Source organism: Tachysurus fulvidraco, chromosome 26 (assembly GCF_022655615.1).
Source record: "Tachysurus fulvidraco isolate hzauxx_2018 chromosome 26, HZAU_PFXX_2.0, whole genome shotgun sequence".
Lineage (NCBI taxonomy): Eukaryota > Metazoa > Chordata > Actinopteri > Siluriformes > Bagridae > Tachysurus > Tachysurus fulvidraco.
In genome coordinates, this window is record NC_062543.1 from 5,399,307 (window position 1) to 5,423,530 (window position 24,224).

The following is a 24,224-nucleotide window of genomic DNA, read 5'->3' on the forward strand; positions in this document are numbered from 1 at the left end:
CATTAGCTAGGACTTTCAAATATTTGAGGTCATTCCTGACCTTTAGTATTTTATATAAACAATGTATAAAATCTCCTTTAATGGTTTGTATTAGCATTTTTAAAATTAAGTTCTATCACTGTTTGAACTAGAATAACATCATTATCCTTAGTGATGTAACACAGTACTAATAACAATGCACTAAATCGGGTAAAACTGAAACTTTAAGCTTTCCAACTTTTCCTCTGAGGTATTTATTAACAGGAATAAAACGTGATTTTGGACACTAATACATTCATCATTCCTATCACAACTATCATTATAATACTTATTTATAAAAATACATTTTCAAAAGTAGCCCTCATATCATATCGGTGTTCAAACTTCTGGTACGGCGTTATACAAAGCATAAAATACAAAAACAGGAAAAACTAATGACAAATTTCATACAACATTTACTGTTTATTGTTTTTATAGGTCACAAAAACAGACAAACAGAAATACACAGCACATTTGATCATAAATATTAAATCACAAATATTTCATAATAATAAGTAAAAAAAAAAAAGAAAAAAAAGATAAAGCTAGAACATATAAGATCTAAAAGAGCCCGTGTTAATCTTGTGATGGAATAAGAGACAAATCCCTGGTTATTTCTAATAATTGTGTATAATAAATACTGTTCCAAATATTCATTCATTCATTTTCTACCGCTTATCCAAACTTCTCGGGTCACGGGGAACCTGTGCCTATCTCAGGTGTCATCGGGCATCAAGGCAGGATACTCCCTGGACGGAGTGCCAACCCATCACAGGGCACACACACACTCTCATTCACTCATGCAATCACACACTAGAGACAAATTCCAGAGATGCCAATCAACCTACCATGCATGTCTTTGGACCGGGGGAGGAAACCGGAGTACCCGGAGGAAACCCCCGAGGCACGGGGAGAACATGCAAACTCCACACACACAAGGCGGAGGCAGGAATCGAACCCCCAACCCTGGAGGTGTGAGGTGAACGTGATAACCACTAAGCCGTTTCCAAATATTGTTTGTTCTATTTAAATAGATTGAATAGCTTCAATATTGTTGGTATAGAAGCTAGCACAGAGCTCAGGGAATGGTCTATGTCAGGTATCATAATAAAAACTATGGAAACTCTGTAAGATTGAGATGAAATGTTTAAATTAATTATTTTCAGTTCATAATGGCTCATAAGCAGTCATAGTCAGAAGTCAGCCAGGTTGGTGACAACAGCAGCACTGTAGATCAGGTCCGAGATGTCTCCTAGGGAAGTCTGAGGGTAGTGCATTAGGGCCTGTCCCTGTCTTTGCATGCTTCCCTGCCAGCAGCTTTGTGTAGCATGTGAAGGAACTACCTGGTCCATGGGAACAGACGAATACCCGCTCTGATTAATGTGGCACTGCGGTTTTGCTGAGAAGCTTCCAGATTTGGCTGTATGAGTGCCAATGTTAGCACACTCACTCCACTGGTGCTGTGGTAAGGAATGGATTGACCTTGCCATCTGATCTGTTGAGACAGAGTGACTTCCAGGTGGTTTTGAAGGCTGGCTTGCCCATGTGAGTGCTCCAGGGAGATCAGGAGATATAGAGGGGACTGGGGGGGTAGGCTGGGGCAGATTTTGAGACCAAGGGCATAGCGCTTGCCTCACCCAGTCCAGGTCAGAAATCTGTTGCTGGTCATTTGTTTGAAGTTTAGACGGCTGGTAAATCTCAGGTCTGTTCCTCTGACCTACAGCAGAAGAAACTGTCAGAGTGGGACCTGGATGAGGGAAAGCGGTTTCTGAGTTATAACTAGACGTGACTGAACTTTTCTTCACGGGTCTGGTCAGTCTGCCACTCTTGATGCTTCGAGCACGTCGGTTCTGAAACCACACCTAGGAAAAGAAACGGTAAATAAAAATTAATTTTATAAATCGAAGTAGTACGAGGTACGGATAAAGGCTGCTTTACTCAAAAAGTAAGTGATCTGACCATCGGATGATAATGCTCACTAAAAAGAATTTTATTTCCCACGACATTAAGATTTTATATAATGCAAATTCTATGTATAGGGGTCATAAGACTGAAACTATTGGTTATTGATTATTAATCTTTGGTGATGTGGTGTGTTAGATAGACATGATTGTAAAGCTCTTATATATATATATATATATATATATATATATATATATATATATATATATATATATATATATATATATATATACACACACTACACGCAAGCATAAAAGCTTTATTAATATACAATATTAATAATGGTATCTTTTTTTAGTTTATTCAATAAATCACAATTTCTTGCTTGTTTATGTGAGCAAACTGTCATCAAACTGAGGACAACTGTGATAGGAAAGTGTGTTTAAACTGTTAGTCTGAATTAAAAAAAACGCATATGACAGAAAATCAGAAGGAAAAAACGAGAGAGGAAGGAAATAAAATAGCCTGAAAGAGCAGAAAAATCACTGCGTAAGGGATAGCCAACAAAAGAAAATAAATCAACATCGAAAAGGTTAAAAAAGGGAAGAAAAAAAAGAAAAGGAATCAATACATATTTAAAGAATACATTAACTAATGGTTCTGAGCACCATGTACCTGGATTTTGCTCTCGGGCAACAGGGTAAGAGCTGCGAGTTTCTCCCTCAGTGTGATATCTGGATATGGAGTGTGCGCAAAAGCGCGTTCCAGCTCCGACAACTGCGCGCGGCTGAAGATCGTCCTTTTCCGTTTCCTCTGTGCTTCCGGTTGCACGGCCCGGTCTGCCTCCGGAGAAGACAGTGCGTGATCGGTTACAATATCTGATAATTAAGCCATAAAAAATTGCATTTTAAATCTGAAAATATTGAATAAAACGAATGAGAAACTGTAGCGGCGCCTCGCTGGAATTGTTCACCAAAAAAAACCATCTAATAATATATAATATAAAAACAAATGTATTTTTGTATTGTATTACTCCTTTACCTTTGTTATTATTATTTATTATCATGATTTATTATTGTTGTTGTTATTTATTCATTATTGTTATTATTATTATTTATTATTAATATTATCATTTAACTGAATTTAAGAATTAATTGAATCGATTTTGAGTCGTCGTGTTTAAACTCCGCAATTTATTTATTTATTTATTTGATTTGATTTTTTTTTTTTTTGTACTTTTTATCTCTGTCTAATCTGTCGTGAATAAATCCAGGGCTAAATCGCCTAAATGTTGTGATGCCAAACTGAATTTTTAAAACATTCTACTTAATCAGTCCAGACTAAATGCTACAGACCCTCAGTGCTCACCTGTAAAGCGAGCTTCGCTTTTGTTGAAGATAAAGTCCATTTCTCCGTCTTCCTTAATTTTATGAACATAAGCACAAGTCTGTTCCAAAAATAAAGCCATAACTCTGTCAGTTTACGCGCAGAACGCTGGGGTTTCTGTAAAGCACCCAAATGCGTCCACGTCCTGCCTTGGAATGTATCTGAACTTCAAAACAGCCACTTTTATATCTTTATCTTTCACACCCCTTTCTACCCCCAACACCACCAATCCCATGAGGTGTTACTGTGTGTGTCCAGTGGTGTGTGTGTGTGTCTGTCTGTCTGTCTGCGAGTTAATGTCTTTGATCTCCCAACTTAATCCGGACAAAATGGGCTTTGGGGCAATGTCTAGACCAAACAGGGTAATTAAAATTCTGATTACTTTTATTTCATCCCTTAGAGAGAGAGAGAGAGAGAGAGAGAGACAGAGAGAGAGAGAGAGAGAGAGAGAGAGAGAGAGAGAGAGAGAGAGAGAGAGAGACAGACTGACAGACAGACAGAGAGAGAGAGAGAGACAGAGAGACAGAGAGACAGATATAGCGAGAGAGACAGAGAGAGACAGACAGACAGACAGAGAGAGAGACAGACAGAGAGACAGACAGACAGACAGACAGACAGGCAGAGAGAGAGAGAGAGAGAGAGAGAGAGAGAGAGAGAGAGAGAGAGAGAGAGAGAGAGAGAGAGAGAGAGAGTTTATTATTTTGGAGTTTCCTTTGTAGGGTATATGTGATTTGGAAGTTCTCCATTGATGTCTGATGGATGTCCTGCCTACAGAAGTTATGTCATCATTGGCCTTTTCTTATGCAGATTACAACACATTTTCACCTGGACACATTTCTTCATAATATCAAAGGCTTGCAGGCCTAAATGTTTAAAGCTTAAACATTTTATCGTTTGGAAGAAGCATGGCATATCTGATCCAGTCTAAACAAATCCCGCATGCTGGATAAACACCTGGGTTTATTTCACTCTAAAGGTGTTTTAACCATTTGTATCCAGGACTGGAATAAACACTGATTAGTATTTCCTGACATCTGACACAAATCGTGCTACTAAAAAGCCATTGTAACATATTAGGAACATGATTTTACTTTACATTATGGTGCATACACTCCTGCACCAAGCAATCTTATAAAACTGTAAATATGGAAATCAACCCATGTTTACGTGCTATATCCTCTCTAAATCTGATCCGGTCTGTTATTCTAATATTAAAGGTCTGAAATATTACCTAAGCTATGAGCATGATGAAAGATGATAGATGATGATATGACTTTGGGAGGATTAAGACCTGCAGACAATAGTGTGCTGGAATAAACAGTAAGCTGAGCCAAAGATTACTTCACTAATCTGTGTTCCTGAACTTCACCGCCATGATCTCAGATTTCTTCGAGCTACTCTATCATTTTTTATCTATAATATTTTATCTATAATTTTTTTTTTACTGATTTCCTGATGTTAGAGTTTTGCACATTTGCAGCGGCTGTAATAAATGTATTGTCTTGTGATTAAAGCGTGTACAAATCTAGTTTTTAATGAACTGGAGTAAAATAATTAAGATCAAGAATTTAAATGGGTCTATATGTACAGTGCTATAGATCTCCTTTTTAGATGGCCCTTGTGCCTTCATTAGCATAATTAAAGCTGGGTGAGGACTTGTGCACCTCCAATACACACAAGAGCGACACGGTGGATTCCGGAGGCTCGTCGACGGACGACCCATTAACGGCATCATTAGTGACGATCACACGAGGACACAAAAACAGACACAGCATCTCAGACTCAAGACCTATGAAGCAAGCTAGACAATAAAATGCAATTGATCAAGACTTGCGGTTCATAAACAGGCGCCTGTAAGATTTTTGGTTTAGATTTTGTGACGTCATAACTCTATTTGTATACAGCATGTTTATTGCTTCAATCGTTTGCACTTGTAGTCGTATACACTTGACTATCCTTCATTATGACGCCGCTAAAACGCTTCACAATTGGTAAAACTCAAGATCTCCTCAACCATGAGGTCATTAAATCGACAAGGCCGCTCACAACATCGACAGTAAACAGGATAAAGCTCCTTTATTTTATTTTTGAATGAGTTATACTGTATATACACACATTAGCTTTAGATTACCATACAAACTTGTTTTGCTTGTGTTACAGCCCGCTTGATACCGAGATCTGATTGTATATTTAAGTGGTCATTGTGATGCAGGTTGGATGGAGTCTATAAATAAATGACCCTCAAATGATAAATATACTGTATAGCATTGTTTATAGAATTTGTTGCTTAGAGATGAATACACATTTCTCATCACAGTTAGATGGCTAGATTTTTTGCTAACAAATTCGAGACGTTCATTAAATAATTTCCTACAAAGAGATAATGTTATTAAATTCTGTAATAAAAGTCGGCATGGCCGAATCCAGCAGTGTTTTTAATTTAAATACAAACCTTACTGCTTTGTCCTAGAGACGAGGCAGAAATGCCAGTATTGTCAGCATGTTATAAATAAATCCTGTAAGCACATTTTTTTCATACCCGAGTTCTTTCACTTACATGAACTCAAAAACCTCCTGCATGTGTGGATACTTTTTGCTGTGTTCCACATGATCCTAGCGATACATACCTGCGGACCTTGTTTACAAGTTTTTGTCCTGTTTTGATTCATGAAATTAAAAAAAATATCCTACTTTGACAAGAGTATTTTGTATGTAGAAGACCTCAAAATAATTAAGTAAAGTATTAAATTGTCAGTAATTCAAATTTTTTATATAGAACCATTTTTTTAATGTAGAATTTCAATACACTTATAAATAAACTAAACTTTTCCTTATTTCTGTGTTGGCACCATAAAAAGTAGATTTTTTTTAATTAATTTAATTGGTTTATATATCTTACATGTACATAGTAAACCTGATTTTAAAATATTTTAAAGGTACTTTATTAGACCTTGTGTTTAGTACAGTACGTAGTCATCAGTTATGTGGCTGGAAGTGATCATTTTACAGCTGCTGAAAATATTTCCGACCATTAGATGTTCTTATATGTAATCATTCACGATGCATTTAACTTGTACAATTTGTTTATTTGTAACATACATGATTTCATATACATTACATTATCATTCAGATGGATAAAGTTCCAGCTGTTGTGAGATAATAAACACACTCTTTTTTTAATATATGAATTATGCCGGTATTTCAGGATGCACTGCTTATTAAGGGATAAAACACACATACAAACATTTTTTAGACATCTAGTCTAACTCATCTGTCTCATCATTATTACCAAATCTTTTATTCACAACAGTCTTCTAAAGGACTTGCCTCAGTCTTATCTTCACAACAAAGACAAAAGGAAATCGCTGCAACGTCCTCAGGTGCAACACTTAACACACGTCCTTCCACACAGGACGGCTTTCTTCAAAAAGCCCTGTAGCCACTGATAATATCCCTCTTCCCCACAATGTGATGAACCTCTCCCCTCGAATACACACACACACACTTCCACACACTTCTCTTTTTCATGTCAGGGGCTCCCTCTTTATCATTCTCACAATTCTATCCAGGAACAACCTTAGTGTAAACGTGTTAACATAAAACAGCAAAGGTGGCATGAAGATGCTTCAAAGCTAAAATGCTTCATTACAACACACAAGTTGTGTGCATGGGTTTAAATCATTAATAAAGCTGTTTTGCCCAAATATACATGGTGGTATATATTATGAATTACACTTATTTGAAAAACTTTTATTACACATTATTTAACCAGTCCAGCTGTATAACATCATCCGTGCCTCACTATGCTGTTCTGTGCTGTCGTGATACAAGAGAACATTATGTTCAAGACAAATAATCCTGAGATATACATTCAACATCTCTAAAAACGTACCCTTTATTTACTATTACACAGATAACCATACACAGAATACTCACCTATTTATTTTTACACCTCACCGTGTTTGTCAAGAAATCTTTTGATATTCTGACTGTAATTTAAATCACAGGCTTAAATGAATTCTCTTGTTTTAACGTGTTATTGTTTCTACATTAAGAGCTCACATGGTGGCTTGTATGATGGACGGTCTATATGAACGAAAGTGTGTAGGAATATTTTAAGAATTAAAAATGTAGAATTGTCGATTTTTCTTTAACCTTTAGTCGTCTTTACCATTTTTAACATTTTCAATAGGATTTATCCCCATGTGAGAGAAGTGAGAGAATAAGTCTTTATAACTGCTAAAACTTAGGTGATTACAGCAATTTGTTTAATGGACTTACCACGAGATTAAATATAACAGAAAGTGTCATTCTTTAATAAATGCAAATATGTAATTGTTTGATGGTTGCTGTGATATCAGAGGAATAAAACACTTTGGGGTCTTCTGTTACTGTTATACAGTATACGTTCTGTTCTCTACCAAATCTGTTTGGTATGTAACTGAGCAAAATATTTGCAAAATGGTAGAGGTAAAAGATATGGAGAAAAAAAACACACGTCAGTGTAAAGCCGGTGATCCTAATGAGAATGGCGAGAAATGTTGCGATCACTCAAATCTCTTGAGGTGGTTGTAAAGGGACTGCACATACGTAAAGACGCACATGGGGTCAGGATTGGAGCCCATTGCCATCATGTCGTCTACCTCGATCAGCCGAGTGCAGTCCGCCTTCTCCCTGTGAGACAAGTAAGCACTCTGATTCATGACTGCTCGGTGCAGACACTGTCTCACACACACACACACACACACACACACACACACACACACACACACACACACACACACACACACACACACACACACACACACACACACACACACACACACACACACACACACACTTACTCAGCAGTGGTGAAGGCTAAATCAAGGTTGTGTTTTTGGTGAGCAGGATTCAGCTCATTGTATTCAAACTCATTAGGGAAGAAAGAGTGCACCAAAGCACAGAAGGCCATTCCATCAGACCAGCTGGAGGAAAAATTACGGATATCTATGTGCTGAGAGAGGGAGTGAGAGAGGGAGAGTGTGTGTGTGTGTGTGTGTGTGTGTGTGTGTGTGTGTGTGTGTGTGAGAGAGAGAGAGAGAGAGAGAGAGAGAGAGAGAGAGAGAGAGAGAGAGAGAGAGAGAGAGAGAGAGAGAAAGAAAGAAATTAAGTTATTCTCACCTCTCACCCAGTGTTTAGGCTCTGCATACACTATGACCTTGACCAGGGTGAAGCACTTATGATGAATAAATACACTGATGTTACAGGGAATGCAAACATGTGAGATTGCAGACTACAGACAGACTGCTTTACTGTAACGTCTTATGCAATTGGACATCACGAAAAATACCTCGAATGATCGTGGAATTTACTGTTCAGTAGAAATGAATTATTTTGCTAAGAAAAGTAAAGGGATACAAACTGTAGTACTGTACATCGCATTACCAGGCACTTACACATACAATCTTAAAATGTTTAATTTCACATACAGACCTGGTAGCCGATGGTTTTGGAGCGGCACCAGTCCAGCAGAAGCTGCTTAATGCTACTGGCGCTGGACGTATTGAAGCTCTGAGATCGTCTCAGTTTAGGTCTCGACTCCACGTGGTTATCTCTTAAGAGACACAATATCACACACATTCTGTGATTTTTCTTCAATTACTAATTCTACTAATAATGGAGATACATTAACAAATGAAATCTGATGTAATGCACCTTCAAGTGTTAAAATATTATGATCACACACAAAATGTATGTAAATTTTCTGACACGGATTCCAAAACGTCAATGTTCCGTATTTATTAACCTGCTAGGTTCAGAATTCATTCTCTGAAACAAGGCCTGCTTGCTCTGGAAGTTTCTTGGCATAGTCTGTGATCCTGTGATCTCTGTACCATTCCCACCGTCTAATGTCTTATATCTACAGACAAAACAGAAGCAAGAAATGAATGATGGTTGTGTTAGATTGGATATATGCCTCAGAGTTTAATAAAAGCATGCTTACTTCTCACTGACTGGTTTAGAATCAGTAAAATGAACTGGCTTAGAAAACGTGCTTGAACCTTTGTCTGGGGAAAGAAAAGAGAATCGCTGCATATAAATCACACTGATCTAAAAAAGCATTGAGACATTTCAATTGGTTTAATAAGCAGAATTCATTTTTAACCTGGATATCCAGGAGAACTTGTATTTATCTTCTGGGTAGAGGTCCATGGCTTGACCGCTGACACTAGAATTAAACAATAACATCAGAGTAATAGGACAGATGCTTGGATTTGGGGTGTACACCACCATGTATTTTGAATATTTACATATTGTGATACACATAACTCACCAGGTCTGCTGGGAGAGTCCATGATGGTTGATGGTTTAGAAACCGCTGTATCAGTCGCTGATTGACTGAAAAGCAAAGGGTTAAAATGTGGCGTAGTGTTTGGCTGTGAAATGTTGCTAGACCTGCTGACGGACTTGGGGCTTTGTGGAATTTGATCGTTGCGTGTACCAGACAGCCGTGGTGATGAGATGGCTGGATATTGACTGGTGAGAGATGATTTCACATCCTGTGAAACCCCTATTTAGATGAAAAACATATACACAAAAATGGATATCTTATATAAACTCTACAAAAAGTAGCTGAATCACTATTGTATGTGCTACTTGTATGTGTTATCTTTTTTTAAACGTCTTAATCATAAATGTCAATCAACAATTCTGCTCGTTCTGCATTGCTTTGTAGGCAGAAGATGATGAGATAAAGTTTTGCTAAAGCATGCTGGGTGATGAGACTGATCTTGATTAGCATGCTCAGGAAACGACTACACACAGATAGCAACAGATAGCATGTGCAGAAATAGATAAGTGATGAGAATTAGGTGCACAATTCTATGACATATGAGGAGTAACAATGTCTGGACATGCTGCTATTGGAAAATAATGAATGATGAAACTTCAGAGTGGTTTCACATCACACCACCACATCGTTCATTATTTTCCTATCAAAGCCTCTCACCTGCTCATGTTTCATTATGTATTTAAACTTAAAGCAGTTTTTAGTTTACTGGGCCTCCTACTCCCACACATGGAAAAACACTAACAAGCGCCCAACCTTCTCCACCCCCACTGGTGCAAAATGTTTATCTTCATGAGGTAAAAAAGCAGTGCCAGACGTAAACAATACTGAAACAAGTAGAAACAGAATCACTGACTCACCAGACTTAGTGGAAGGCTCAATCATTGGTGGACACGATTTAGTACTCAGTGTTGATTGGCCAAAGACTTTTGCTTTTAGTGGTGGGGATGGGTTAGGGAGAGAAGAGCAGGGGTTGGCCGATCTCCTGACAGGTTTTGGGCTCATACGAATCATAGAAGTGACAGGTGCTTGGGGTGTTGCAGTGGTTGTGGAGGCATCTACAACCGATCGCACTTCCTGAGACACAGAGGAATAAACTGAGGAGTATCCAGAATACTCTGGGTAGAAAAAGAATGAAATAAAGACAATGAAATTATGATGAAATTGGGATTTCCCAATATATACAGTATCTCTCATAAAAAGAGAGAAATGCAGAAATCACCACTATCAGGAGGCGAATCTGCTCGTCTAGGTGGACAACTTATGGAGAGCTGAGGATGTGAGAAGACACGAGTCATACGTGACCTTCCTTCTCGTGATTCTGTAGAGGCCTCTGATTGGATAACAAGGAAAAAGATTAGTCTTTAGATGATCATTCAATCATATGCACTTAATGCATATGAGTTTTTTTCAAAGAAACACTGACGTGAACCGTTTCCTGGAAATTTTGATTGAAATCTTGTTGCGTTTATTCAGAAAATATTTTTAACATATTTGGGAACACTATGTTAAAAGCTAAAAAATCTGTTCTAATCTAGAGTATGCAGAAGCGTTCATCAGTACCTGTATGTGATGATATATTCCTCTTCTCTCCGTTCTGATTGGCTGGCCTTCTGTGACGTCTGGGGCTCAAGCAAATTATAGACGTTGCGATTGGCTGAGCAGAAGTCACATGCTGACCGTTAACTGATGATCTCACTTCTTGAGACACGGATGAATACACTGACGAGTAGCCAGAGTACTCTAAATAAAGAACACAAATAAGCTTTCTAGTGAAGTCAGCGATTAAAAGTGCTTATTATATACAGTAAATGAAGTTAAAGGCATTGATCTAATGTACCGCTTCCGGTTGGTGAATCTGCACGGTTTTGAAAACCTGTGGATGGCTGAGGATGGCAGAAACTGTCCTCTGTTAACTTCATTTCCTGTTGCACTGAAAAAGCATTTGATTGGACAAAAGAATGTAAAACTATTATGGCAAATATATTTCTAAATTGACAAATTAAACAGAAAGGAGAGAAAAAGGAAAAGGAAAGACTTGTACTCACACTGAACAGGATGCTGGGTTTGGCTGAGCTCTGAGGTTACACTAGAAGTCTCAGCAGAGTTTTGATGACAACTGATAAGACTAGTATCATGATGAGGTACAAGATTGTGATTTGACAGTCTTTTGCCGGGTATGAATGAGGAGACAGTAGTGTGAGGGGTCGCTTTGCTGGAAGGCTCTTGATCTTCATTATTGTCAGGTGAACTTATTTTGTCTGGGCAAGAGATGTAATGCCATAATAATTGTATTATTATCAAGATAAATATTTTACAATGTTATGTTTACGTTATTATTACAGCTCACCAGACGCTGCTGAAGGTACAGCCAACAGTGGCTTTTTCACCATAGTAGGAGATGGAGTGGAGTTCCAGTTGGTGGAAGAATGCTCATCTAGGTTAAACCTAATCGGTTTTGTCTTCGAGTTTGGGCTCATGAGAACATTTAAATTTGATGTTGCAGACTGGAAAAGAACTTGAGATTCCATCACAGCTGCTTGATCCTGATCAAGGCTGCTGGTAGATGATATTTTTTCTGCCTGAACTATGGAAAAAAACAAAGCTGTGATATCAAGCAAGGAATACAACATGTTAGGCCTGGTGTTAACAAAAAAGGTGTGTAGAAATGGTATGATGCAGTCAGAAAACTGTCACGATATCAAAGATCGTACAATAACAACTTGCTTTCTTTATATCATATTGAAAATTAATCAGTAACTTCTGACCAATCAAAATAATTCAACAATACGCTATGGTATAACTTGGATACCATATCGTACCAATTCTTTGCTGTGATCTGATTGCCAAACTTGGTATAGATGGAGATTTGAATGATGTAGAGCTTTGGTTGGTTGACCTCAGAGGTTTGGGGCTCACAGGAACAGTTGCACTACTCATAGTTTTGTGTGCTGTCGGTGTTTTAAGCAGTTCTGTAAGTTGACTTAAATTGGTTTCTTGACAATGATCTAGTTGAAGAAGCAGAAACCAAATATTGAGAACTAATGAGAGCTAAACAGGAAAGAAAGAAAGAAAGAAAGAAAGAAAGAAAGAAAGAAAGAAAGAAAGAAAGAAAGAAAGAAAAGTATCTTATTTACCATCTCTGAAGGAGGACTCTAAATGTCTTTTAGATATTGGAGATGTCACGGAGAATGGAGCCACATGATTGCTGTATACAGATGCACTTGGTTCTGAAGTTGAAGCTTTAAACGGCGATTCGGTTGCCTCAGTTGTACATGGTGGTTTAAATGGAGTAGGAATTTGGTTGGTCGATCTGAGAGATTTAGGGCTTAGAGGTATGTTCATAATGCTGACTGGTTGCTGGTGTTCTGTCATGGATCCCAAGCTTGACTGAACATTGGCCGTTGACCGGAGCGTTTGTGATGACAGCAAACGCTCTGAAAAGGAGATAATAAATATAAAGTGATTGTGGTTTTTGTATATTTTAAACAATAGTTATCATAGATATTATACTGTATGTATACATTTAAGTCAAACACAAACAAAAACATACCTGTTCTAAAAGTAGATTCGGAGAACTTCCTTGTGGCACTGACGTTATTTGATACATCCATTTGAAGGTTCTTTCCAGATGTAACTGTAGCTAAAACTGATTTGCTGAAAGACAGATCAGCATTTTGTTTAGTTAACTGAGCACTTTGGGCTGTCATCACATCAGTGTCTTTATCAGACATTAGATTTGGCTTTCCTGTGACTTCCAGATTGCCGACCATTGATGTCACTTCCTGTGTCTCCAAAGTAATTTCTAATTCAGAGAAAGATTAACAGGGTGAAATGTGAGAACATTATTGGAAAGCAGATGAGATAACGATGAAAGAGAAAAATTACCCTCACCATTTTCAAAGGAAGACCTTTCTTCAATTCTCTTCGGTGAAACCTTTTCGGTAGGCGAATGATGAAGAGGTGACTGAGTTGTAGAGTTATTGTTGACTTCCTGACCTTCTTCTGTGGGATAAAAGAAAGAAGCAAACGATATATAAGAAGGGTCAGTATATCTTAGTAAAATATAGATCAAAATGTACAAGAAATATTATCGATGTGCTTGTGCAAAATTGTTGTACCTACCAGATTCATGGTGGGATTCTGTATTTGGCTCTGGTGTGTAAATTTCAAAAGTTGATTGCCTAAATTGTGCAGGTGGTGGTATGAGTTTGGTAAGAATGGAGTGAGGGTTACGTTGTATCCTCCAAGGCTGTGGGGATGTAGGGCATAATGGACCACCTTCAGCACTTTCAGATTTCTGGGGTGCTTCCATTAAAACCACAGACATGGTTTGGCTATTGTTTGATTGCTTCATTTCCTCAGTTTCTGAAACAAGAAAAGGAATGGTGACATTTTTAGGGTTTCAGACTTGTCAGTTTTTCAAGAAAAAAAAAATTGGTATATCAATTGGCATTTGATTAAATGATGATGCCTGTATTGTCATAATTAAGTAATTTGCTTCTTCGCATGGCTGAGGTCAGGAGACTGGTTTTGGTCTCACTTGAAGTCAGCTGTGATTTGGACGTCTGAACTGACAGTTCTTTTGCTCTGCTCGTTGCTGTCAACGGACGCTGTCTTGTAGTGTTAGCCACGGACATGGTCACATGTTGACCGGATAGTGATGACATCACATCCTGTGACACCGAGTATTCAGAATATCCAGACAATCCAGAGTATTCTTCAATAAAACAGAAGATATGTAAATAGAAATAATGAGGAATCATTTCAAATACAAGCATCTGAATGACTGATATTAGGAATATTTCTTAATTTTTTTATTTCACTCACCACTTCCTAAAGGAGATAGAGGTCTAGGGTCTGTGTTGGGATGTATTTGGGGAGATGAGATGGGTTGATAGTCAGAGAGTTCCTGTTGTTTACTGACGAGTGATTCCACTTCTTCTTGTTAATAATGAGAATTTATGATTAGTTGAGTTTGAGATTTAGACTATTGTTCAAAAGCCATAAATTAAATCTAACTGTCTGTTACCTTGCACTTTTTCAGGCTCATTCTCCAGTCCAGCTGAAGTTAATTGGTCTTCATCATCTTCTCCTACTTCTCTGTTTGTCACCTGTCAATCAATAAGATTACAGGTATAAAATACGCTTTTGTGTGGGACAAAAAGTGGGAGATTTCAGAGCCAAAGAATTTATGTACTGCTGTCTTAATATGTGGAGAGGGATGGAATTACAGGCTGACCAGAATACAATACTGTTTTTCAGCTGCTATTTTAATGTCTAGGTTTTTCCACAATGCACAAACCAAGCTGAGAGATGTCAAATGACTATCCTCACAAAATGATCATATAGTATTATAATCACTTTGTTTTGTTTCGGTGCAATCAAAGATAATGTTTATAACCACTTGCTAAAAAAAACAGTGGTGAAGTGGTGTGCTAAAATGGTGGTGCTTTAATGAGAATCTTAGCTCCAAACAACTATATACTGTACGTTTTTTGTTTTGAGTAGATATATTTCTGTCCAATCAATTTTGTCACCTCCTCCTGTTCCCACCATCCAGACCCAAACCCCAATCATACAACAGCTAGAACAGCTACAGAATCTTTTCAAACTGCTGCTCATGCTGCATCAGAGGGCTGGGTAACACACTTGGATAAAAGTACCATCTACTCTCTTTCACAAACATGATCTCACCGATACCACAAATGGGATTAGGGTCTCTACGATGCTTGACGTGGAGAAGAAAGTATACTCCTCCTACCCAGAGAGAATGGAGAGAATAGTCAGTTTTGCTCCTTCGGCTCCTGGTTTTCTGTTGCACCTTTATTCTGTGATGTCGTTTATTTGTTCGTTTATCTTTAGCAACTGTTTGGTATTGGTTTATTTGGAGTTTATTCAGGAAACCCTGAGCACAAAAACTCCTGTCTAATGTAGGTCACTTGTACACACTCATTCACACAACTAGCTACGGAGAGAACATAGAATCAAAAGTCTGCAAAGAATAAATGTAAGCGTAAGTCCATGCTCTTGATAAGGAAATAGTAAAGAGATACACTAATCGAATTTCCGTCTAAGTGTGACAAGCTCAGTGAAATCCCCCTCACAGGTTTCACAGGTGTGTGTGTGTGTGTGTGTGTGTGGGGGGGGGGGGGGGGGGTTGTTTAGTGAGTGTTTCAGGCTTGTAAGTTATACAGTGTGTACATTCCACATCTGATTGTGGGAATATTAACATGGATTGTGAATATTATCTTGTTAAAAGGGAAATGTTTCTATAAAAGCAATAAATAAATAAATAAATAAATAAATAAATAAATAAATAAATAAATAAATAAATAAATAAATAAATAAATGCACAGGCTTGCCTCATGGCCTTGGTCTTTAAGATTCTAATTAGATGTGGTTAGCCTCTATGCCACACATGTTCTATTTGGGAACCGTCATAACCCATAAATACTACTCATTTCCTTCTGAGTTTAATATCAGCACCTGCATTTCTAACACAGCAATCTGCACACTGAAAATGCCCAGACCCAGAAATCAAGAGGGAAACTATGCATTAGAATGTTGTGTGTTAAAATAAAGGACGATTAAATATCTATCCTGTTATTTATAAGAAGATTTCTACAGACACTGTAACTTATCAGAGTGTGCTATGGAGTGTGCTGATGCTTAGTGGAACAAGACATCAATCAGCCTTGCTAAAAATACACAAGGCTTTTTAGGGCCACCTAAAGAAAGAGAGACGGAGAGGGAGATTTGTGATCTGAGTGATAAGCACATGCTAAGTCTGATACCTAAACCACAAAATTAGCCAACATGGGTGTGAGTATGAAAGAAAACAGTTGCATTTTGATTTTTGATCCTTGATCAAGGGTTTGGTCAGAAAAGCTTTTTAAAACATTGAGAAGAATGACATAGTGGCATAAAGTAATGCAAGATATGTAACTGTAACTGTAATGTAATATATAAATATATATAATGTAATTCAAATCACAGTTTTTTATTATTGCACTCATTCATATGAGCTCTTGTTTGTACTATATAGTAACAGCTCGTTCTCCTTGTCTTGTGTGTTGAACTCTGCACATAATCAAAAGTCCCACCATGGGAGAGTTTCTGAGTTATGGTTTGTCATGTGATGTGCCAAACTACACAGTGTTAATTTGAAGAAAGAAGAAAAAGAGAGACTGTTGAGGGAATGTTTGTTTATAGCGGCTAATAAAACGTATATGAGAACATGAAGGTTTAATTGACCTTTACATGTACGAGTTGTTTTGAATTAAACAGTTTGCTGTGGCGTAAGTGGAATAAAACACTCCATGATGTTTGCTGTTAAAGGTAAAATTCCAAGATTGAAATAGTGCTGCAAAACAGAGTAACTGTCATAATATATGACTTATTATTTAACGTCTTTAATCTAAGTCAATAATTTAAATCACAGACTGCAGACGTCTCTTTGAGAAATTAAGAAAACAAGCAATGCATGAATAAATAGCTTACGTTAGCCTTAACACTTACATCCATGTTAAAGGTACTGGTCACAGACGCAGTAGGGGAACTCCTGGAGGAAGAAGACTCTGAATCCACACACACAGATCCACCGATTATGTATGCTTCAGCTGGATCACAGCTTTCTTCTTCTTCCACAGAAGCTGCAGTTCCGGTGCTACATCTTTCAGCTTGGATCTGGGTTGGAACCTGGACATCATGTAGATCATCATTTTTCTGGGAACTTGGATTACTTGCTATCCATGGTAGGGTGTCTACCAGTTTGGAAAGAGCCTCCAACTTCTCCTTCAGCTGCTGGTTTTCCTCCTGAAGCCTTGAAACCATGTTCTCTATGGGTTTGGCACCTTTACAGGCCTCATCCAGGCGCTGCTCGACGTTTCGCTTGAAAGTAGCGACGTCGACATGGATCTCACGTACAACAAGGCGCAGAGCTCTTTCAAACTGTGCCAGCACGCCAGTGTCATTCTCACCCGAACCACTTCCTTTAATTGATTCCATTGCAGTGCAATCCCAAGGAACTGTATATGTGTAGATGGCTGTTTGTGTCTCTCCTTGACCCGCCAGCGGGTATGTGAACAGAGGGTGCTAAGATCAGGCTCTTTCTTTGCCTTCTTGGCCCCCGGGTCATTTGACAGTGGAAGGAGGGGGGAAAGGGAAAGTAATAGAGATGGAGAATTTGGTTCCTCGTGTAAGGCATCTAATTTTAGAACGTATTTGCTGTCTGGCAGCCTGTCGCTAACCTTAATGTTTCATCAGGACAGGATAAGACAGGGCAAGAAGGCTGCAATGAGACACATTAATATCGAACATAATATCTCGATGTAATCTTTAGTGATGCCCATAGATGATGTCCAAACTGCATGACTAAATCATTACACTTACATTACATTATCTTGAGCCATCACGTTTAATCTAACGTGACCTCGACTACACTTTGCCAGTTCTTAAAAGGCATGTAACAGAAATCAAATCAAATCCAAGACAGTACAATCAAATAAAAATAGTTTTTTACTTCATCAGCTCATCTCAGTCAAGTGAGTTTACCACATGTGGACAGAGCTGTAATTCTTGGGTCAGAGAGTTCAACATAAATACAGCATTAAAGGGATGATATCAGAGACGTCAATTTATTTAACTTCATTGTGATTATAGACACTGGAGTATATTAAACATGTAGAATATTACATCAGATTTATGTGATTTAATTAGATTTAAATGTGTGAATAGAAAAACATCTTCAGTTTTTCTTACCAAACACTGCTGAAAATATATGCAGATAAAAACAAAAAGAAACAAATTGAATTATTGGGACTTGGATAGATGATAAGATAGTAAAAGTGTAAAGCTGAAGCTTTCACATTATATGACATAATTCCAGGTAATTAAATGGCGAGAATAAAAGTTGACAATACCACTGATTCTTCACCAATCGATATGTGTGACCTATTATTAATTAATTAGGACAAATGTTGATGTAGAGGACCATTTAAAAAGTAAAGAATTACAGGCAAATCCCCTCATTAGCCCAAACCTTTACCATTAAATAATTAAATAATTTATGTCAGTGTTTTTATGAATTATTGCTTTTAAAATGTTCATTGTTGACTTGTTATAGTTTGATACGAATATAAGCTGACAATTAATATGAGATTCTGGATTTAATATGAGATGTATCTGAGATTCAGTAGAATAGAAGTCTTAATTTGTATCATATACATCACATTTCCCAATGCACAGGGTCAGCCATGATACACTACCAGGGTTAATGGCCCTTGCTCAAGGGCCCAACAGTGTCAGCTTGGCATTGCTGAGGCTTGAACCCCGATCCTCTGATCAACAATCCAGTGCCCAATAAGCCAATGGTTCTTATGCATTCTCAAGTAATTTGTATATTCATTAATTCATTCATTCATTCATTCATTTTCTACCGCTTTATCTGAACTTCTCGGGTCACGGGGAGCCTGTGCCTATCTCAGGCGTCATCGGGCACCAAGGCGGAGTGCCAACCCATCACAGGGCACACACACACTCTCATTCACTCACACTTACACACTACGGACAATTTTCCAGAGATGCCAATCAACCTACCATGCATGTCTTTGGACCGGGGGAGGAAACCGGAGTACCCGGAGGAAACCCCTGAGGCACGGGGAGAACATGCAAACTCCACACACACAAGGCGGAGACAGGAATCGAACCCCAACAATGGAGGTGTGAGGCGAACGTGCTAACCACTAAGCCACCGTGCCCCCCTAATTTGTATATTATATTGCCAAAAGTTTGTGGACACCTGACCATCACAGCCATATGTGATTTTTTAACATCCCATTCCAGATTAAATCCCCATTTTGCTGTTATATTAACCTCCACAACCTCTTACAATGTCAGATTGTAGATTGTAGATCAGGCACTAATGTCTGGTGAGAAGATATAAGGGTTTTCCACTCCATCCTCGACAGACTGTCTTCATGGAGCTCACTTAGTTTCAGTGAAGGGATACAACATACAAATGTATTCTGGACTATTCAACTTATGGCAAATTAGTTCCAGGTGTCCAGATAATTTTGGCCAAATTGTCTATCAATATGTAATTCCATAAAATAATACAATAATCTCTGCGTAAAAAGAGCGAGGATGCAGCAACATTCACAACAATGTATACACTGAACACCATCAGTAGTTTTCAGTGTGGCTTGTTGACGTAAGTGTCTCCATCCTGCATGCGACTGTTGGCGTAGATGTTATTGTGGTTTTGAGGATTGTTGGGGCAAACTTCCTTTTTAGCTTTATTTCCTTAAATATAAAGCAAGATGTAAGTAAAAATGTCATAAGTGCCATGCTTAGATGATAAATAACATCTATCATCACTAACAATTACATCAGCCAGAACAATTACGGCTTTATCGGTTTGTTTTTGTCAGCGATGATACTCACTACGCGGATGACAGTTGTGTTTGTCTTTACTGAGCTGCTTGGCATTTCCTAAAAGGAAACAGAGCAAGTTTCTGACTTTAGCTTTAACACACCGTTGTCTTTTATGTTGTATCGAATTGTTTAATCTTTTACACTCAAGTCTTCAATCGATACAGCATGAATTATTCCACCATTATATTATTCCTTCAGAAGATTTTCTGGAAAATATCAAATCTTTTGGGTTTCTTTGTTTGCTCACAAAATGAACTGACAAAGCTGGTCATGATCATATTAATTAAGACTGAGTATAAATAATGTCAGCTTGAAACCTACGGCATTTTAATCGATCGATTGAAAAGGCTTGAGTAAAAAAATTCTGAAATAATAACACAAAAGCACACCTCTGCCCCATGTGCCCTATATTTAAATGATATCCTATTTGATTGATATAAACGAGACAATATTAATAAAAAGCGGCTTCAATCCTGTGTGTCTTCGAAAAGGTTTCTGTAAAGATTTTAAGATTCTCTGCAAGAACGATGATGACTCACATCAGCCTAAAGATACACAGCTTTAATTGTGACCACATACCACACATACCAACCATCGTATCAATGAAATGAAACTTCAAAACTGCTTACTTTTTTCGAATCTTGCGTTTGCATAGACGGCGTCATTTGATGCACCTGAAATAAATAATAATGTTATATTTAAAAGTTCAGTATTCAATATAAAACTTCAATTTATCATATTATGATGTTCACTCACCGGAACAAGCACGTTTTACCACACATGTGAAAACCAAAAGAAAGATAAGAGCAACTGCTGCTCCTCCTGCGATAAAGGGCCATTTCTGGGTCAACCCTGGCAAAAAATATAAAAAGGACAATCTGAGTAAGAATCTGCCATTGGACATGTAAATATATTTAAAATATACATTCCTATAAGATGTGTAGAAGATACTTTACATTGATGTTTGCTTTGACCCAGCTGTATCTCCTGATACCCAATACTGCAGTTGGTCCCATGATAAAGCTCACAGGTGTAGAGACCCAGTTCATACGGCTGCACTTTCTTAAGAAGGATGGAGAAGTTTCCTGATGCAGAGAGCTTGGGAAAATGCTTAACACGTCCATCTCTATAATTCCAGTACATCTCTTGTCCATGCTGACTGATCTCCAGTAAACCGTGTGTTGTTGTGTTTATCTGTCTCCACACTACTACTACATCTGCAGACTTATCTGATCGGAGGAGAACTGGATCGAAGTTACACGGCAGCAGGACATCAGACTGGAGCTCAGCAGAAACGTTAGTGCTTTTTAAAAGTTCTCTTTTGCACAGATTTTCACCTGTAACTACAGAGTAAAGTGTTAGGATTTAAATTCAATGCATTTAAATACAATGAACATTTACTCAAACTGAGCTACACTACAAAACCCTCCAGTTATGAGGCAGAGAAAAATCACCAGAGCTCAATAATCAGGTCGATTTATACGATTTATACGATTCATACGTGTTTTGTTAATAAATACTTAAAAAAGATTCAAACTTTTAAAGACGTAAAGAATTAATCAGCCTTGCATTTGCACAACCTAAAAGCAACATTTGCACTGGTTTCAGTTTCACACAAGCAAAGTGTTTAATGTCTTTAGTGTTTAAACATTTATCGACTCTACGATGTAAGGAAAATAAGAAAAACTCAAAGCTTAAGCAAATCGAAGGCTTAAGATGAAAACAAACAGAATGAACGAAAGTATCGCACGTGTTATTACAACAGAGAGGTGTATATAATAATAGACGGACATAACAAGCGTACGTTACATCGACATGTATTAAGAACAGGCCAAATAGTAAAACTTACCAGTGATGGATGTAATGTGCCACATCGACAGGAACAATATCCACTGTTTAACCCCAGAGAACATGTCTGTTACTGTTGCTCGCCGGTGATGTTGCAGAGTATTTGGTGCATTTCACACTGTTCAGATGGACTAAAGAGGTCTTTTCACCACGACCACATCCTGACAAACCTGCGTGTGTTTTTTTTTTTAAAAGGTAGGTGTGTATAAAAGCGATCAGTTTCACTTTGTCACAAATTATTTATTGTTAAATTTTGTTTCGTATTCAGTACATCCAAAAGATCCGATCACTGCAATATGATTGTTCCTCAAGATCTGACTGTAAAGATCATTATTAATAAAATCATTAGGCGTCTGTCTGACCGGTTAACTGGAAAGATAATGAAAATAGTTATGCCATGATGTCATGCTTTCAGTCATGTGTGGTGAAGGCATATAGGAGTAAAGAAACGACTCGGCCAGTAAAGCATCTAATCTAATCTAATCTAATCTAATCAATCTAATCTATTCTAAATCTTACTATATAAATTGTGTCAGTAGGCTAATTATGAAATGACGTGAACATAAAATCAATAGCTTACTGATGATAACTTGTACTGGGTTGAGAGAACTGAGAGAACACGAATGCAAAGAGCAAAAAAAAGAAAACGGAAAAGATGTGCACACAACCACAAGCTAATCGAATGTCTAAAGTGTGAAGTCTTTTCTTTTTTTCTTCTGTGCACTCGTGTCCAGTCTTATTTGACATCTTAATTGATTGTATGACCAAAAGATTTACTTTAAATTTTAATCTGTAATGTTTATGATTGATATTAATATTATTATATTTATGATTAATATTAATACTATTAATACTATGGCCTGTTTTGTATAGATTAGCTTGTATGACTACAAAATGTCAAATTTGAAGTTTAATTTTAATTACTTCATTCTATAATTAGACTGTGGACTCAAATCTATGTCATTGGTCATAAGAGCTGGTTTACTTATCCAGTTTTATTAACCCTGTGACCGCTATAGTCTCAGACTCTCTCTCTCTCTCTCTCTCTCTCTCTCTCTTTGCGCTCTCTGTCTGTCTGTCTATCTCTGTCTCTCTCTCTCTCTCTGTCTCTCTCTCTCTCTGTCTCTCTCTCTCTCTCTCTCTCTCTCTGTCTGTTTATCTCTGTCACTCTCTGTCACTCTCTATCTCTGTCTGTCTGTCTGTCTGTCTCTCTCTCTCTCTCTCTCTCTCTCTCTGTCTTTATGAGAGAGCTCAGAGCAAACAAACTAATTTCAGAGGAATGTTACAGTAACTCAAATAAGCACTCGTCACAACCGAGCTGAGCTAAAAAAAAAAAAAAAGCATCTAAGAACACACAACTTATCAAACTGTAATGTGGATGAGCTACAATAGCAGAAAGCTACAACAGGTTACACTCCTGTCAGAGAGAGAGAGAGAGAGAGAGAGAGAGAGAGAGAGAGAGAGAGAGAGAGAGAGAGAGAGAGAGAGACAGACAGACAGACAGACAGACAGACAAACAGACACAAACATTACAGATATACAGCCAGACAGAGAGACACACAGAGAGAGACAGAGAGATACAGACAGACAGAAGAGACAATAAAATGACAATAAAATAAGTTGATAAACATCTCCTGCAAACATACAAAAAAATCAGGAAACAGCTCATTGGGTGACCTGTTTCTGATTACATATTATTTCTCATTATTTTTCCATGTTTCAGCTTTTGATGTGTAAAACCCTGTTTCTGAAGATGTTCTCTGAAGATGCAGTCATGCTACAGCGAAGTTCTTTCACATAGTATGGGGAATATGTCTACTGTTGGTACAATCAGTTCTCTTGTGTGTGTCGGAGGATTAGACATGACACTGGCACCGATGTGCAGGAAGTGAGCTACAATGAGTAGCGTCAACAGGCCCCTGGCATACAGGTAGGTGTGTTTCTATAGTTACCGCACAATCATAATTTGTAAAAGCGTGAATTTAAAACGTAATAAAAAATTTAATATATGTAGAAAAGGAATTAGTTCAATGAAATAAATTGTGCTAAGTGTGTGTGTGTGTGTGTGTGTGTGTGTGTGTGTGTGTGTGTGTGTGTGTGTGTGTGTGTGTTGGCAGGGGAGTTAATTATAGAATATAGAAAACTATGGCTTTCCTCTGAAAACTTTCTCACACAAAGATCTAACACAATAGCAGATGTAAAAAAAAGAAGAGCAAGACAGAAAAGGAAGTAACAGGTGCATAGCAACTTGCGGTAATACAATGTCTTTCATGCTAGTAAGATGACTAAGAGGCCAAAAAAT

At 37.7% G+C, this 24,224-nt stretch overlaps 3 protein-coding genes across 5 annotated transcripts; all 3 read right to left on the reverse strand.

The window, feature by feature from the left end:
- Positions 1-915: 915 nt before the first annotated feature.
- Positions 916-3,388, reverse strand: sebox (SEBOX homeobox). Its single transcript, XM_027132912.2, has 3 exons — positions 3,289-3,388; positions 2,596-2,798; positions 916-1,880 (listed from the first exon to the last, which is right to left on the reverse strand). The coding sequence occupies exons 1-3, from the start codon at positions 3,386-3,388 to the stop codon at positions 1,212-1,214; spliced, it is 972 nt and encodes a 323-aa protein (XP_026988713.2). The 3' UTR covers positions 916-1,211.
- Positions 3,389-7,415: 4,027 nt separating this feature from the next.
- On the reverse strand, positions 7,416-17,967 carry LOC113634116 (uncharacterized protein PB18E9.04c-like). 3 transcript variants are annotated; one of them, XM_047809589.1, is made up of 22 exons: positions 17,159-17,964; positions 14,670-14,751; positions 14,468-14,581; positions 14,181-14,357; positions 13,763-14,005; positions 13,532-13,642; positions 13,191-13,442; positions 12,775-13,074; positions 12,460-12,645; positions 11,988-12,224; positions 11,686-11,898; positions 11,478-11,570; positions 11,201-11,380; positions 10,860-10,970; positions 10,498-10,755; positions 9,623-9,859; positions 9,455-9,517; positions 9,293-9,356; positions 9,095-9,208; positions 8,782-8,902; positions 8,151-8,302; positions 7,416-7,980 (listed from the first exon to the last, which is right to left on the reverse strand). In XM_047809589.1, the coding sequence occupies exons 1-22, from the start codon at positions 17,645-17,647 to the stop codon at positions 7,854-7,856; spliced, it is 3,924 nt and encodes a 1,307-aa protein (XP_047665545.1). In that variant the 5' UTR covers positions 17,648-17,964; the 3' UTR covers positions 7,416-7,853. The 3 variants fall into 3 exon arrangements, with proteins under 3 accessions (XP_047665545.1, XP_026988646.2, XP_047665546.1); XM_027132845.2 differs by having other exon boundaries at positions 14,468-14,578; positions 17,159-17,961; XM_047809590.1 differs by lacking the exon at positions 8,151-8,302 and having other exon boundaries at positions 17,159-17,967.
- A 1,395-nt stretch (positions 17,968-19,362) lies between these two features.
- Positions 19,363-22,703, reverse strand: LOC113634194. The gene is made up of 6 exons (XM_047809592.1): positions 21,924-22,703; positions 21,031-21,417; positions 20,831-20,926; positions 20,704-20,748; positions 20,084-20,131; positions 19,363-19,942 (listed from the first exon to the last, which is right to left on the reverse strand). The coding sequence occupies exons 1-6, from the start codon at positions 21,985-21,987 to the stop codon at positions 19,833-19,835; spliced, it is 750 nt and encodes a 249-aa protein (XP_047665548.1). The 5' UTR covers positions 21,988-22,703; the 3' UTR covers positions 19,363-19,832.
- Positions 22,704-24,224: the final 1,521 nt, after the last annotated feature.